The sequence below is a fragment of the Physeter macrocephalus genome, chromosome 11, assembly GCF_002837175.3.
Source record: "Physeter macrocephalus isolate SW-GA chromosome 11, ASM283717v5, whole genome shotgun sequence".
Taxonomy (NCBI): domain Eukaryota; kingdom Metazoa; phylum Chordata; class Mammalia; order Artiodactyla; family Physeteridae; genus Physeter; species Physeter macrocephalus.
Genome location: NC_041224.1, coordinates 3,987,082 through 4,004,953, shown reverse-complemented (window position 1 = coordinate 4,004,953; position 17,872 = coordinate 3,987,082). Strand labels below are relative to the sequence as shown.

The 17,872-nt window shown below is 37.7% G+C and overlaps 1 protein-coding gene across 1 annotated transcript in view; it reads left to right on the top strand.

Annotated features, from left to right (window-relative positions):
- The window catches only part of ME1 (malic enzyme 1), a 191,137-nt gene that overhangs the window by 150,121 nt on the left and 23,144 nt on the right, over window positions 1-17,872 (top strand). Inside the window, exons 8-9 of the mRNA XM_024132987.2 lie at window positions 4,917-5,014; window positions 6,778-6,891. Coding sequence (XP_023988755.1) covers window positions 4,917-5,014; window positions 6,778-6,891 — 212 coding nt within the window. The remainder of the gene's footprint in view (window positions 1-4,916; window positions 5,015-6,777; window positions 6,892-17,872) is intronic.

The following is a 17,872-nucleotide window of genomic DNA, read 5'->3' as shown; positions in this document are numbered from 1 at the left end:
GGCATTTCCCTGATGGTTAGTGAGGTCTTGCCCATTTGTATGTCTTCTCTGGAAAAATGTCTATTCAGATAAAGATATTTATTGGGATGTTATGTTTAATGGCAAAAATCAGAAAGCCTCTAAATACCCAAAGATACAGGTTTGGTTAAATAAATTATCAGAGATTCATCCTATAGGATATTATAACTCTACAAAATAATATTTTAAAATATATTATTGATATGGTAAAATAGTCACAAAATATTTTTAAGTGATAAAAATATGTTAAATACGTATGTTAATATAATAAGCATGGCATGAGATTTTGTTTAAATTAATTTTTATTGGAGTACAGTTGATTTACAATGTTGTGTTAGTTTCAGGTGTACAGCAAAATGAATCAGTTATACATATACATATATCCACTCTTTTTTAGATGCTATTCCCATGAAATATTTTTCTATAAATTAAAAATTTTCTTGAATTTGCATATATCAGGTAGAGAAAGAACTTTTAAGAATGTACATCAGAATGTTGAAAATTACTGTACCTAGACAATGGGATTATAGGTGACTTATTTATTATTATATTATTTATTATTCCTGCCAGTATCAACTTTCTGCCAGTATTCTTCAAGCCAAGTAGGGAAAGAGTAAACTTTCATTTAATCTTCTTATTTTGAGTATGGTACCCTTGCACCATTATCCCTGGAACCTTACAATTATGTCTGGTGCCTTACAGCCCGGAGACCCTCTTTAGAAAATAAACCTCTCGTTTCTTTGTAAACCTCCAGGGTGTGGGAGAGTCAACTGTGTGCCGACAGGAGAGGGAAATGGATCTGGGTTCAAGCAACTTCTTAGCAGATTTTTGAGCAGCTTGCTGTGTGTAGCCTCTCTTTTATCCCCACTTCCAGAGGTGCTTGGTGCCTCCTGCACTCGGGCCTTTTGAGAGTTCTGCTGTGTCGGGGCCACTGCTTCGTAGCATCCCCCACGGCTGGCCGTGAATTCAGCTTGCTCAGGTCTACTGAGTCAGTTGCCATTTGCCCGTCTGCCTTCCAGCTTCTAAAATTGTCTTGCTGTCCTCTTCGATTTTTTTTAAGATCTTCTTTCTGTTGTTTTAGTAGAGTTTGTTGTGGGAAAGGAAAACTAAATTATATGTTCAGCCCCGATTTTTCACAGTCATCCCTGCCTCCCTGGCTCTGCACTTGCTCTTCTTGCACAGCGTATTCTCCTGCCTGAGGTCCTGGACCTCTCACAGTCACCCTCGGGACCGGGGTGGGGACCCTGCACCTCTCACAGTCACCCTCGGGACCGGGGTAGGTACCTTAAATGCCTCAGTCCGTGCTTAAACACATTTATTCATCTTCCTCCTGCTTCTAGTTCTTGTACTTCACCTGATTTATTTATTTAGTAAAGCACTGTAATAATTTGATTATACATAAGTCTTCTCTACTAGTTTTATTAGTAAGTCTAATCAGATTTAACAAGTGAATTGCATTAGTAGAAGTGATTCTTTGATAAAAGGTAAGACTGATATTTAATATCCACAGCAAAGGGACAGCATAACTGGTGACTTAATGTTAAAGTTGTAATGTACACAAAGACGAATAGAAGTTTCTACACTTTTACGATTGACTCTTTAGTATCTCGCCAACAATGTTAAATATTAAGTACTCTTTAAAACTGGTAGTACAAAAATAAACTTTAACCTGTCTTTCATTTCCTAAACGTTTAGTTTTCAATCTCACAGCAGAAGTTACTTTGGCACAATTTAATGTGGAGCCTCACATTTTTATGTAATATCAACTTTGCCACATTTACTCCCTTGATTGCAATGAAATTTAAATCAAGGCAGTATCAGGCGGTAAGACCAGGTTATGTAGAAGAATCATGTTCAAGTTCACCTTTTGGTAATGCTAAATATTTCTAATTTTGTTAATTAATTCTGTAAAGAGAAGTTTAGGTGTTTCATTATGTCCTCAGGAAATATTATAAAATATACTTTAAATAATTAATTAATTAATTTTATTTATTTATTTTTGGCTGCATTGGGTCTTCGTTGCTGTGAGCAGGTTTTCTCTAGTTGCAGCGAGCGGGGGCTTCTCTTGTTGCGGAGCACAGGCTCTAGGCGCGCGGGCTTCAGTAGTTGTGGCACGTGGGCTCCATAGTTGTGGCACGCGGGCTCTAGAGTGCAAGCTCAGTAGTTGTGGCCCATGGGCTTAGTTGCTCTGCGGCGTGTGGGATCTTTCCGGACCAGGGCTCGAACCCGTGTCCCCTGCATTGGCAGGTGGATTCTTAACCACTGCACCACCAGGGAATCCCCATAAAATATACTTTTAAATATAAGGCTCTGATATCCAGTGTAGATAGAGACTTATTTTGCCTTATTTGGGGTAATATGTCTGCACTTAAAACATTCTGAATTTTAGTGCAGATGATGTAGCATAACCATATAAAAATGTCACACATTATAGCTAGTATCTTTTGCAATATTTTATTCTGTCTATCCTTAAATGCCCAATTCTATTTAAAAATCAAAACAATAGTACAAACACAGTGATTGTTGATGATACTACAACTTTGACTCTTCAACTGGTTAAATCTTGGGGTGCTGGTAGAATCTGTAGAGACCCTTAAAGTTACAAAATCTCAGAGTTGGAAGGAAGCTTAGAGTCCCTTAAATCCAAACTTCTGGCCAATGTAGAGACAGCTTGAGATGCTATTTGTGAATAAGTGTTCATCTAGTGGCTGGATAGCTGTACCTCTCTAATTAAAATTCTCTTTTCATCTGTTTAACTACTCTAGTCAATCTATCTTGATGTATGAGGCAAATACCATTCTAAACCTGCCATGGTATCTTTCTTACGTAGATCAGCCTTATTTTTACACAGACTTTCATCGTAAATAATATATAGAAGAGTGGCCTTTGTGTGATGTGTGACTTATTGCAATTCATAATGTGTTGCATGGTGGCTCAAAATTGCAAGCATTTTATATTTGTGTTCCTAAATAAAAGACATGCAAGAGACACACAGCTCTTCAATAATTAATCATTTATTGTGATCTTATTTGTGACTACCAAATTCTATGAGAAAGAAGCAAACAACCAAAAGATTCAAAAGAACAGATCTACCGACGGTGAAATGTTTAATGCATCTTTGGTACTTGGCATACATAACACTTCATCATTGTGTCTGTCACTCTTCAACCTATTCTAATCTATGTTTTTTGGTTTATTTTTATTTTATTTTTTTGACTAAATGAGGGTGTTTAAAGTTTCACTAGGCTATACTACCCAGCTGAGTGATCTAGGAATCATAGGTAGAATGTTACTTTAGAGGCGTAAATTGTAGATACAACAGGGAGGTACTGCAGGAAGCTTCAGAGTTATATTTCAGACGTGAACCATGAAGAAATGGAGCCATGTAATTATGTTCAAAGCAAAAGAACCACTCTGTGATCTGTGAAAGCTTATATGGCAAAGTAATAAAGTTAGAACTGGTGAAGTTTCTACTACCATGAGGCATGATGAGGAAAGCTCAGTTTTTATCCTAAATAATTTTTACATTAATTTTGTCCAACGTCTTTGGGATTCACCAGTGATTTATCATAGGTAGGAAGCTGATTAAAGACTGCACCAACATCAGCTTTTCATTGCTATTAACTGTTCATTTTTCCAGTTGAAAATTAAAACATTTAAATTTTCTAATAGCACTTAGTATTTTTTGATCTCATATAATACAGTGATTTTACAGCTGAGCAAACTGATGGACACAATGATTTCTCTAAATTCATTCAGCTAGTAAACAGGTTGAGCTGGAAATCCACCTAAGAATCTAAACCCCATGTTCTTTTCTATTTATTTATCTATTTATCTATCTATTTATTTATTTTAAAATTGAAGTATAGTTGATTTACAATGTTGTGTTAACTACTGCTGTAGAGAAAAGTGATTCAGTTTGAGTATATATATACATTCTTTTTTAAAAAATATTCTTTTCCATTATGGTTTATCATAGGTTATGGAATATAGTTCCCTGTGCTGTACAGTAGGACCTTGTTGTTTATCCATCCTATATATAAAAGCTTACATGTGCTAAACCCAACCTCCCACACCTAATTTATCCCTCCCCCTCTACCTTTCCCCCCTGGGAACCATAAGTTTGTTTTCTACATCTGTGACTCTATTTCTGTTTTGTAAATAAGTTCATTTGTATCATTTTTTTAGATTCCACATACAAGTGATGTCATATGATATTTGTCTTTCTCTTTTTCTGACTTACTTCACTTAGTATGATAATCTCTAGTTGCATCCATGTTGCTGCAAATGGCATCATTTCATTCTTTTTTGCGGCCGAGTAATATTCCATTGTATATACATATATACCACACCTTCTTTATCCATTCTTCTGTCAGTGGACATTTAGATTGTTTCCATGTCTTGGCTATTGTGAATAGTGCTGCTAGGAACATAGGGGTGCATGAATCTTTTTGAATTATAGTTTTTTCTGGATATATGCCCAGGAGTGGGATTGCTGGATCCTATGGCAGCTCTATTTTTAGTTTTCTGAGGAACCTCCATACTGTTCTCCACAGTGGCTGCACCAACTTACATTCCCACCAACAGTGTAGGGAGGGTTCCCTCTTCTCCACACCCTCTCCAGCAGGTTCTTAGTCACTGCCTCACGAAATTCAGCCACAGAACCTTCTTTTTTGGAAAGTTTCCAACAGTCGTAAGTTACTGTCTTAAAAGACAGATGTCAGTAGCCTGAGAATTTCCCGTCAAATGCAAGCGTGGGGTCAGACAACGGCAGGTTCCTTTTCTGCACCAGTTAACCTGTTGTGTGATGATTTCAGACGTGAGTATCAGCGTGAGGCTTGGGATTCGGGGTTCAGCAGCGCCCGTGTGAGGATTGCTCAGGGTGTTTCTTGTTGCAGGAACGGCATCTGTCGCAGTTGCTGGCATCCTTGCAGCCCTTCGAATAACCAAGAATAAGCTGTCTGATCAAACAATACTATTCCAAGGAGCTGGAGAGGTACCTGCCTCGTGTAGGGCTTACGTCCTCCTACACTAGTGAACATAACATTCATTCTAATTACTCATGAATTTGAAGTTTGAGGTAGTCTCTCAAATGTTTAGTTTATTGAAACTATAGGTTTTACTGCAAGATTCTTCAGATTAAGTATTGAGGCATATTAATTTTTCACCGGAGACTTTAGAGGCATAGAGATATTTTCACAGTTTTCAATTTGTAGGATTATCAAATGTTGCTGTGGGTTTTTGTTAGGCACATTTAAGGTGCCATGCAGGAACCAAAAAAGTTTCCAATGTATGACTAATTATATCTAGAAACCTTTAAGTATTTAAGCTATTCTATTATAGCTGATGCCAACTTTTAGTGTCCTCCAGTGTCACATACCAAAATTTTCTTAACTTGACTCACAGTTCATTGTGCACAAACATAACTATATAGAAGTTTCTTAGAAAAAATACTCTGAATTGGAAGAGTCATCATGCAGTATAACCATTCACACGCAAAAGAACTAAAACATTTAAAATTGTTGGAAAGAGATGGCAGGAATACAAAATAATGCTGTTTCCTGTTCTCTTTTTCTATGGGTTAATCATTTGAAAGAAGAAAATTAGACTCGAGTTATAATAATTCACCCCAAAATAGAAATTAAAATGTCAATTTAGTTTGAGCTTCTTGTGAGAAAACTGCCAAAATCTTTTTAGACTTATAGAATGTAATAAACAGGGAAATACTTTGTGGCTATACCTATTTTAAGAAGCCTTAAATTTTCAAATTTAATATGATTATGAATAAATGTATTACACTGGAAGAAACTGTGTATACTGTGTTGCATTTGATTTTACTTGTTCTTAAAATAAAGCAAAATACATGATGCTAAAACTTACATGCCAAGATATAAACATGTGAAGGTATTCAGGGTGTAAGTCACAAATTTATTTTCACATCAGAATAAAAAAATCAAGGTTAAATTACAGCTCATTAAAATTTGAGGTTTTTTTGATTTCTGTGAATTGTTACATGCTGTACTTAATTTTAGTAAACTTCTTTAAATTTCCAAAGGGTTTTGTTGAATGCCACAGGCCAGTTCTTGGTACTCAGCAGGAGAGAGGTATTCATGGTTGGATGGTTCAAAACTGGCCCTTGTTTGTCCCTGAAAAGGTTTTGGAAATTTCACAGATCATCACCAAATTTATCTTATACCAAAGGAGTTGACTCCTTTAATCTTGCAAGAAATCTCACAGTACTTTCTTTGTGCAAATTAAGAGAGTAAATAAATGCTCAGGAACACATATTTTAAGAGTGACATTTTATTGCCTAATTGGTCAAGTTCTCATCCAAATGACCACGCTTCATTCTTCCAATTCAGTTAGCAGAGCTTGAACTGAACAATAAGCAATGCAGTCTCATAAGCAGGGTTGAGCAGTTCATTATTTTAAATTCAATATTTTCTTGTTAGAGGAAATCTTAATTGGATGAACAGCGTTAAAGAGGCTGACAGCCAAGGATATCACTGGTTTATCTGTGGCTCAGTATAAAGCAGCATAATAGTGATTCTGTTGTAATAAAAAGAGTAAATAATGGTCATTTAGCAGAACCCAAATGTGACGAAAATACGTCACTCCCAGTACAAGTGAAGAATATAGCTCTTTCGGTCAATAGACAGAGACATTTTGTACTTCCTTGTTAACAATGACGAAATGAGGTAAAATGTAACTCTTGATAAGGGATTATGTGGAACAACTTGGAACATTTTTGTTTCTCAGGCTGCCTTAGGGATTGCACAGTTGATTGTTATGGCCATGGAGAAGGAAGGTTTACCAAAGGAGAAAGCCATGAAGAAGATATGGTTGGTGGACTCGAAAGGATTAATAGTTAAGGTAAGAATTTGTCATTTTTAACCAGATACAGTATTTTAATCAGTATCCCATTCTGGATGCCCATCTCAAAGACAGCTACGGTTTCCACCTACCTCACCTCCAGCACTGTGTTAATAAAAGAGTAGCCATTGCACACTAATGACCGTGTCATACGGTAATGCGGATACTCTTCTGAATAAACAAGAAAACTATGGCTCGGCTATCGTATCCGTCTATGATGTGAGTAGGCTTTTTACAGCTCCATCGTTTGTCTGCCCACGTGAATTAGTTTAGTTTCCAAGTGAGGTAGTTTGAGCCTGATATGGGTGAAACACTTAGGTCCAGCTCCTTTCACTAAGGGCTGTCTTGTCAGATTGCACACGGGCTGGAAAGAAAGAAGGGGAAAAAATGAAACAGCTTCTCTCTTACCAGCTACTTTCTCTTAACCAGAGTCTTGAGAGTTTTAATGGTAATTCCTGAGAAGAACTTTAATAAATGGGCTGTTTCAGTGTTAACTTCCTTGAGGTTGTCTCCCAGCTTTAATAGAGACAATAGTATCCGCTTTATAGGGTTACTGCGAGAAGCTAGATGAGAGTAGGAAGGGGACCGTGGCACGGTTGTAAGGCATTATTATTACTCCTGCCAGTGTGCTCATCACTCACTCTTCCTTAAACTGCTAGAGAAAATATACTTGTAAATCCCCCTTCCACATGAAGGTGAATTTTTTAAAAACCCAGCGATAAGCAGTGTACCCAGGAATTTAATATAGAAACAAATGTGAATGTGTGCTGACTTTCTGGAAAGCTATTTTATGTGTATCCAGAGTCTTTAAAAGTTTATGCTTCTGACCCAACAGTTTCCATTCTAAGAATCTTTACCATAGAGATAGAGGTGTGTACAGTGTTTTATGTGTGAGGGTGTTATCACAGCAGTATTTACATTTGTGTAATGTTTTATCATACATTAATTATAATAGTGGTATGTTATACTTACCTAAATAAAGGATAATTGTGTCATGAATTGGGAAATAGCCCCTGTAATATACAGGCTTAAAGTTATTTTCAAAGAGCTATAAATAACATTAAAGGATTCATAACATAATGTTAGGTGAAAATAGGAAAACACTATATTATGTGTAACTATTTTGCTTTAAAAATTGAGTTGTATATGAAAGAGAAAGAAATGCATCAAATACGTATTATTACTTTAAAACTTTTTTTTAGTGCCTTTCTCCGTATTCCAAATTCTCCTTAATAATGGTGTTTCATTAAAGCTAGAAGAATGTTCATTTTTAAAAAGATATAGATCAAGAAATTTTGCTTTAAATGAAGAAAAAGTATATGCATAACTGTTTGTAGAACATGAGTATCTATAAAACCGTGAAACAAAACAGAAAGTACCTTTATAACATCTCCTGGGACCAAATAAAAATAATTTTATTAATTTTATTAACAATAAATAATAACAGTGTAATTGTTCATAGTATATAAGAAATAAAGTTTTAAGTTTGTTGGCTTAAAAATTCCTATTGCTTTAAAGAATCAGCATAACTATAAAAAATTGTACACTGTGGCCACATGATGTATACTGTCGTGAAATACCATTTACTGAGTGAAATCATCTGTGGCTCAGGCGTTATACTTGTGGGGACACAGTAAGGCCCTTGATCTCAGGAGGCTCCCAGCCTAGTGGGAAAAACTCAAACAAGCCGAGAGTTACAAATCCACGTGACAATGTTATAGAAATATGTCCTTGGTGCCAGGGGTGCACAGGACATGGTGCTTCCACTGCACTACAGAGAACAGGTAGGCTGAGGGTGGTTCCAAGACAAGGTGTCTCTCCAGCTGAGTTTGTAAGGAAGAGTTGGGCGTTGATCTCGAGTCTCCATAGACATCTTAAACTTCTTATATGCAAAACTGAGATAAGGGAAGTTGAATGGCAAGTTCACTCTGAGATCTTGATTGAAGCTACGGATCGTGTCTTCTACCTCTCTATCTTCAAAGCCCTACTAGTGTCTAGTAATTGACAATAAATATGTTGTTAATAAATGAATTAATGAATGAGTGCCTTCCGGGCAGAAGAACAGCATTTGCAAAAGAAAATATTTTGCGAGAAGAGACATTTAGGGATTGGGATTGAAAGGTATAGAGTGACAGGTGATGGAGGCTCTTCTAAATCCTGAACGTGAGCAGTTTTCAGGCTCTTGTCACTCTGATGGTCTTGTGGAGGATGGACTGAAATGAGGTGAAGCTAAGAAACTAGTTACAAAGCTGTTGCAGTAATACAGGTCAGAGTTAATTAAGGCCTGAAATAAAGCAGTGACTAAGAGGGTCAGTGAAAGATGTTTGATTCAGTAGATATTTAGGATATAGGATTGGCATACTTAGTAATCGATTAAACACGGAAGGAGGAGTAGAGCAGAGGAAGAAATCTAGCAGGACTCCTTGGGTGTCTAGGTAAGTGATGTGGCCATTAATGTTTAAAAAAAAAAAAAGGAATAAAGAATAGGCCAGTTTAAGGGAAAGATAATGAGATCAGTTTCGGACATAGCAAGTTTAAGGTGCCTGTGGAGACCTCAGATAGAGGTGTCCCTTTGGCAGTTGGAGAGACAAGACTGATGCTCAGGAAAAGGATCTGAGCTCCCAGAGGTGGAGATTTGAGGATCATCGTATGTATATAGTGGGAGCCATGGGAAAAAGCTGTACAGACTGTGCGGTACTTAGGGATGTAATACATGCAAGAATCAAAAAAGGTGAAAGCCCACGACTGTGGTTTTCTTTCATGATTTCTCATGACATTTCAATGGGAAATCTTCAAAAAAATACATAGATTTTAGCATCTCAAGTACTTTTAACATAGATTGACTGAACTGAGGCTCCAAATTCCATGGATTACAATACTTGGAATGACATGTATTAAAGCATGACTAGTATTTGGAATAACTGTGAAATTGTTGCCTAGACCTAATCAGTCACTCTTACTTCATGTCTTTTACTTGCCAAAATAAAGAGCTGCATATATTCTGCTTCCCAAGATAAATAAAGTTATGTTTTAAAAGATTCTTGTATATTTAATAGTTTTTGTGCGATTTCATGTAAGAGAAACATATGAAACTTCAATTCACCACTTTTTCTTTCATGTTTTTAAACCGTCAAAATTATAATGTTGATTTTTGTGGCAGAACTAATAAATCTTAGAGTAACTACTAAATTGGTATAATCTTGCTTTCAGTTTTGCATGATTTTTTGGTGCTTGTTATCCTTTATTCTTAGTGTTTTTTACAACCTCTCTTGAAAACCAATGATAATCATTTTATTAATTTCATTAACTTACATGCAGTTGTTTATAATATGTAAAAAATCTCTTAAAGTTCTAAATAAAATTTTTTACTAGTCAAACTCCTTCAGTCTTTAAACCCATAAAACCAAAAACTATAACGTAACACTGTGAGGTTAGCGCATTTATGGAGTTATGTAATCATCAGACTAGATAATTCTTATTCTAATGTGTTGTCTGTTTTCAGTTTTTGTTTTCAACTCCACATCTATAGCATTTTCTCTCATTTACCTCATATCCATATGTACTATAATTATCAATATTTTAAATAATTCATCAGTATCCGTAAGGTTGATTGAAATGGATGATTTGGTCACTGATAATACTCAGATAATCTTCGTTTAGTGTCTTACAGCAAGAAACAGTTGACATACTATTTAGCCCACTAAGATTAGTACGTTTTAATATAAACAAACTAATACTTGGTTTAAAAGAAGTCCTTCCAAAATAGAAATTAGAGGGAGAATAAATACAGTAAAGAAAGGATAAAAAAGGAACACTCCCAGCATGACTAGTATTTGCATTTCACAAGGATAATTTGGAGCATTTTTAGGGAGGACAAGAAGCCACAAAACAAACCAATCCAGACTTAATCTTTTTCTTAAATAAATATATCTTGGCTTTCACTAATAAACCAAGTGAACGCTAATGCAGAAAACTCCAAAATAAAACGTAGGGTATTAATAGATATCATGAAGGATAGACTTCATCTAACACAGGATTATAGTATTTTATTTTATTTTTATTTTATTTTGTCCTGTATTGCACAGTTCTGTTTTCAATTATTAAAAAAGTTTTTTGCTTTACAGTTATAGTTAAATGTGTGGTTCCTGTAAGAAAGAGATAGTAAATAAAAGTATTTTATATGTTGTAAGGGTAGTTATTTCCTTCCTGAGAGTTTAATCTTTAGGTCTAGGGCTTGAAACTCCATGCTGTATGGAAAACGTTTTCCTTTCCTCTGTGATATTATCAGAACTTTAGCCAGTGATACTGTCACCACCTTGAATGATGGTTAAAAAAAAAAAGTCTGATTTCTAAGAAACTTTGAAGCTTGGTGAAAAGTATCTGGCTTGCTTTTTTTCCTCCCTCTTTTCCATTTCTTACGGAGCATGATCACTGTATACGTAGGTACTAAAAAGCGCAGAGGCAGAAGATTATATACACGAGTCTTTTAGACAGAAAATTATGGACATTGATTTTTAGCAAATACAGAATTAAATACTGATGGCGTTAACCACCTGTTATCTTCAGTTATGACCACTCTGCACCCCTTTGTTATGCTCTAACGTGGAAAACACTTTTGTCACATCGTTCATCTTCTTTTAATCTGTCCTTGAGGTGATGAAACTGAGCTCTGAGCTCTTTAGCAAGCACACACACTCACGCTGCAAGTGAAACGTTATTGACTGACAGGTTCTGTCTTCAGATAAAGAGGGGCCAGATTCAACTCTGATAAACTATTGACATGACAGCAAAAACAGGCCAGTAAAATGGGGCAGGTTGTCCAAGCCGGCATGGATTCCAGAGTTCTTCTAGTACCTGTGTGTAGGGAGGAATGCATAGTTATCAGTGGCAGTGCACAATTAATTTTTTATACCTCTCCTGGGTCATGAAATGCTAACTCAAAATCTTGACAGTCTTTGCCACCTTCCTCCCCACCCCCAGGAGAGCAAATGTTGCTTTTGAGAAAGGTTGTATGGTTGTATCTTCTGTACTAAGAATCAGCACAAAACAAGGGGTGGTGGGGGGAAAACCAAAGAAATAATAATATTCAAAAGAAACTCCCAGCTATTTGTAGTACATTTGGTGTAACTAGAGACTCTTAAAAAAAGAAACACCATAGAATTGGGGGTTTCTGAGATAAAAAGTGCCCACGTGCACGTTGCCAAATGAAGGCACAGTTTCAGCAAGGAGTCCTGAACTGATAAGAAATCTGTGTCCACATTCAGCTGAAGTGATGGGCATAAACAAGGTAGATTCCAAATTGGATTTTGAAAAGAGGAGAAAAGTGAGCCATTGGCATAGAAAATAGAAGTCCGAAGGTAAAAGACATTTGCCTGAATGTTACGGATCTAGAGAATGTCACATTCCAATAGTGTTTAATCTAAACCAGATCATCACATCAACTTTGAAAATGGTATAGAAAATACTTGGGAGACCTTTATTTTTGTCTTTTGATTCTTCTGTTTTTGGCACGTAGAGCCCTTGAGAGATCCTAGTTTGCATGATTTCTGGCCTTTCATTACTTATTCTCCCTGCGTTCCTAAGTCACCACCAAGAATTAAGCCTTTGGGGCTGAGGCTATAGGTAATTTATGTTTCTTGCTGGATGGATGTCTTCTGGCCAAGTTCTGGCTTTAGTGGCTAGGAGCTGCCAGTGCTGTTACTGTGATTAATAAAGTAAGATGTTCATGATAAAAGCATACATCTTTTCCTATAATGTTTTTCTACCTTCTTGATGATTTGCTGCTCATCCCAGGAAACTTGGGTGGTTTAAACTCTTTAAATACTTTTCGTTATATCTCAGGTTGCCAGCCAAAAGAGCACTACTAGAAATCTGTGCTTTTGCATTATTCTGTAGCTTTCCTTCTTTAGAACTCATCATTTTATACTTTTTTGAAAACAGATCACATACCTTTTAAAAATGCTTTTGGGGCTTCCCTGGTGGCGCAGTGGTTGCGCGTCCGCCTGCCGATGCGGGGGACGCGGGTTCGTGCCCCGGTCCGGGAGGATCCCACATGCCGCGGAGCGGCTGGGCCCGTGAGCCGTGGCCGCTGAGCCTGCGTGTCCGGAGCCTGCGCTCCGCAATGAGAGGGGCCACAACAGTGAGAGGCCCGCGTACCGGAAAAAAAAAAAATGCTTCTGGTAGAGATCTGATAAATCCTTTAGTGCAGTGATTCTAAAAACTGGCTAATCACTTGAATCATCTGAGAAGCTTTAAAAAATACAGATTCCAGGGCCTCATCCTGGATTTGAATTAAAATATCTGGCAGCAGGGCTCAGGAATCTATGTTTCCTCAGGGGAGTCTGGCACTCAGTTGGCTTTGGAAAGTCCAGATCTGGTTCATGTTTATTACACCGTCTTCGTCACCAATCCAAACCGTTTTCTAGATGGAGAAGCCGACATCTGTAGAAGTATCAAAGGACTTGCCCAAGGTCATGAGTGAATGGAAGGGCCTAAGGACTTCTCCATACTGATCCTGAGTCCCACGTTCAGTCCCCAGCATTTGTAGATGGTATTTATTGTGTCTAATTGGGGAGCTTTTCTTTAATTTTTTGTATATCATTAAAGGTTTTCAGGAGTAACATAAATGTATTTGCTGTTCGCTATTAGAATGTATTCTGCTACTAGTTATTTATTCATGTCCCTAAGCCAACAAAATTTATCACAATTTATATCAATTTATCTTGACCACAATCAGCAGTTGTGAGGACAACATTGTAAAATGCATTTTTAAATGTTTAACTTGCTGTTTGGGATAATCTGGGACAGTAAGCTCAGGAAAATATTTTGAATTATTGAACTAAGAAAATGAGGATTATGTCTCTCCCACGTTCAGATTATTCAATGTCTTTTAAATTCATTTCACATTATGGATTTGTAGGTCCACATTCAATATAAACAGACTAGACCCTCTTCTCTCATTTACATGCTACTTGTAGCAGCTGTTCAATTCATATTATGCAAGGTTGAATTTGGTTATTTCAGCTGCTAGTAAAACTTTTCTAAGACTTTTACTCTCATGCTAGTTTTATTTATTTAATAAACATATTTATTTTTGGCTGCGTTGGGTCTTCGTTGCTGCTTGCGGGCTTTCTCTAGTTGCGGCGAGCGGGGGCTACTCTTTGTTGTGGTGCTCTGGCATCTCGCTGTGGTGACTTCTCTTATTGCAGAGCACGGGCTCTAGGTGCACGGGCTTCAGTAGTTGTGGCACATGGGCTCAGTAGTTGTGGCTCGCGGGCTCTAGAGCGCAGGCTCAGTAGTCGTGCACGGGCTTAGTTGCTCCGCCACATGTGGGATCTTTGCAGGCCAGGGCTCGAACCTGTGTCCCCTGCATTGGCAGGCAGATTCTTAACCACTGTGCCACCAGGGAAGCCCTCATGCTAGTTTTATTTTCTCATGTGGGAGGCTACTTCTTGGCTTGGTAATATAATGAAAATGAATAGATTTCCATTTTTATGGAGATCATATGCAAGTTTATTTAAAACTGTATAGCAGAAGCAGTTTAGATATATTCCCATTGGCGTGTTGTTTGTCAGTAGCTAAATGCTCAAGAATGGGTTGTTTCCTCAGACTGGGAACACCCAGATGCTTTCAGCAAGCCTTCACTGTGAGCTACTAATTCTGCTGTTTCTTACTGTGGACCACAGTGCTTTACCATGGATTGTGTGGAATCTATTGTTTTGTGAGCCCAAGCCTTTTCTAAAATACACAAATCCGTGGTATATTTCCTCTTAAACTACTTTTAGTACTTCCTATTCTTATTCTGTTAATAACCCTGAAAATCTTATAAATGTCCTTTTTGCTCACAACCCTTTCAGTGGGGTTTCTGCTTTCTATTTCAAAGTAAACCACAGATAAAGATTAATTATAATATTTTACTGTCATTAAAGAAGAAAACTTGATACTAGAATGCATTAATATAACAGTGAAAGAAAGATCTAGGACATATGGTAATTCCTTGACCATATTCAGCACTGGTTATTCCTTTGATGGAATGTATTTGCATAATACTTAAAACTTTGTCAGGTGGAAACCAAAAGACCAAGAGGCAAAACCCAGTGATTCATTCAGTCTTCTCTAAGAGATACTCATTTGATCAGCAGCTCTCAAGATTCTGTTACATTGCATTGAAATGACTCTGGTTGGTTTGGAGTAGGTGAATAGGTATCCTGAGATAGTTCTTCTTTGTTAGAGAACCTAGCAGAGGTTCTAGCACTAGATACCCTGAAAAGCAAATCTCTAACCCTTTGAAGAAGTAAGCACCAGGCTGAAGTGTGAGGAATACTTCCTGGAACACATACCTGCATCAACAAGGGAGCAGCTCTTCCTACCCATTTGAGAATCAGGGTCTCGGCCGCAAACAAGGAAGTTGGCCAGATATGGTAGCTGCCACCCACTGTTACTTAGCACCCACCTGTTGGTGGTGGACTAGAAACTAGAGACTGGAAACACAGCTGCCTGGAAACAAACACCACCACCACGAGCTTCCAGAAGAGCCATATGGCTACCACTTCACGACGTGTATTTCTCTTTCAGGGTCCTGTGGAGGCACATTAGCTTGGTGAGAGCTACGTTTAAAGCAGAAACCCTAGCTGCAAGGGAGTCTGGGGCCTATAATTTAGCCCTTTAGGCTCCATTGTACTGGAAGTAGTGCTAGGAGCCATTTGCATTTCTGCAGTATTTGCCATGTAGGACCTTAGTGAGAGTTTAGTGTAGTTACTTGCCTTTATACCTGCAATTGAGTATATGTGTTTCTGGGAAAGAGTAACAAGCCAAAACTATGTTCGCTTAGAATTCTGGAAGCTGAAGGTTATTATTCCCAGGAAATATATCTCCCCAAGCTGCACCTTTATTTAGTACGTGTCCTAGAGATTGCCTCGTTGTGAGAATGAAAATAGTCATGAATTTTAGTTTATACTACTTCCAGAGAGAGTTCAGAAATCATTTAGATAAATACTGTAACTGTCAGATGGCTCCAGATTCTTATTCCTATCCATGACCAGAATTTCTCTTTTTTCTAATAATGCAGGATTATGTTTTGCCAAATAACTAAGTAGTAATAAGGGCATTGAGGTAGCAGGTGGATTGCAAAAGTGTTCTCATCAAATCATTTTGGGGGAAGGAACCTCTTTCTTTATTTTATTTTTTTAATTTTTATTCTTTTTGGAGTATTAGTTGATTAACAATGTTGTGTTAGTTCCACGTGTGCAGCCAAGTGATTGTTATACATACACATTCTGTCTTTTCAAATTCTTTTCCCATTTAGGTTATTACAGAGTATTGAACAGAGTTCCCTGTGCTGTACAGTAGGTCCTTGTTGGTAATCTATTTTAAATATAGCAGTGTGTACATGTCAGTCCCAAACTCCCAGTCTATCCCTTCTCCCCTTGGTAACCATAAGTTCGTTCTCTAAGTCTGTTTCTGTTTTGTAAATAAGTTCGTTTGTATCATTTTTTTAAGATTCTGCTTATGAGCAATATCATATGATATTTGTCTCTCTCTGTCTGACATACTTCACTGAGGAACCTCTTATTTTCAAAGCAACAGATAGGAATAACATTGGGTAAAAAGAAACGGTGGAATATGTAATCAAAATTAAAATCATCCCCAAATAGATAACCAGCAAGGACCTACTGTCTGGCACAGGGAACTATACTCAGTATTTTGTAATAGCCTATAAGGGAAAAGAATCTGAAAAAGAGTATATAACTGAATCACTTTGCTGTACACCTGAAACTAACACAACCTTGTAATTCAACTGTACTTCAGTAAAAAAAAAAGAAAATAATTTAAAAAAGAAAAACAAATTAAAATCATCCCCTGTATCAGTTAGCTATTCCAGTGTTATCGAAAGCCACAAAATCTCAGTGACATACAAACAATATTTATTTTCTCACACACCTGTGGGTCAGAGTGGGTGGCTGTGATGATGCTACTGGGTGGCTCTGAGCTACAGGTTGGGTCCAGGTCTGCTTCACAAGGCTTATCGTCCGTGGACCAGCAGGCTGGCTTGTACTTCCAAAGCAGTGGTGATGGTACAAGAGAGCAAGCAGAAAAAGCAATTACTCTTAAGGCCTAACTTGGAACTGGCACACTGCCATTTCAGCCCACGTTTTATGGACCAGAGCAAGCCTCATGTTCAAATCCAAAGGCAAGGGGTAGGAAAGTATACTCTGCCTTTCGTAAAAGGAACTGTAAAGTATCATGGCAAAATCACTGACACAGGAAAGAGATGAGGAACTGGGACCTAAATCAACGTCTGAATTATCAAAACTTTTGGGGGAGGATTCTTGTGGCCCGCAGATACCTCTGTTTTCTTATTTGTGACTAATTACCATTAAGCCTAGCTACTTTTTACATGCTAGGATGATGTTAATTAATCTCTGTGATTGAGATAGGTAAATGAAATAAATTTCCCAGCTGTGAAGCTAAGAGAGCGGAGGATGGGGGCACCAGGTAGCCTCACCCCCCATTTAGGGCAAATTGTAAAGATTTCAGTATTGTAATAATTTTTTATATTATTAAAAGGCAATTAAAAATATTATAAATACAGAAGAATGGTTTGAGAATATTTAGTGGTTACTCACAAAATCAGTCTACGTTTACATCAACTATTTGTGTTAGACCTAGGAGAAGTTGTAAAAAGGCTATGATAGGGGCTTCCAAGCGCAGTGGTTGCGCGTCCGCCTGCCGATGCAGGGGAACCGGGTTCGCGCCGCGGTCTGGGAGGATCCCACGTGCCGCGGAGCGGCTGGGCCCGTGAGCCGTGGCCGCTGAGCCTGCGCGTCCGGAGCCTGTGCTCCGCAACGGGAGAGGCCACAGCAGAGGGAGGCCCGCATACCACAAAAACAAACAAAAAAAAAGGCTAAGATAATAAGTTAGGTTTTTTTTTTTTTTTTTTTGCGGTTCGCGGGCCTCTCACCGTTGCGGCCTCTCCCGTTGC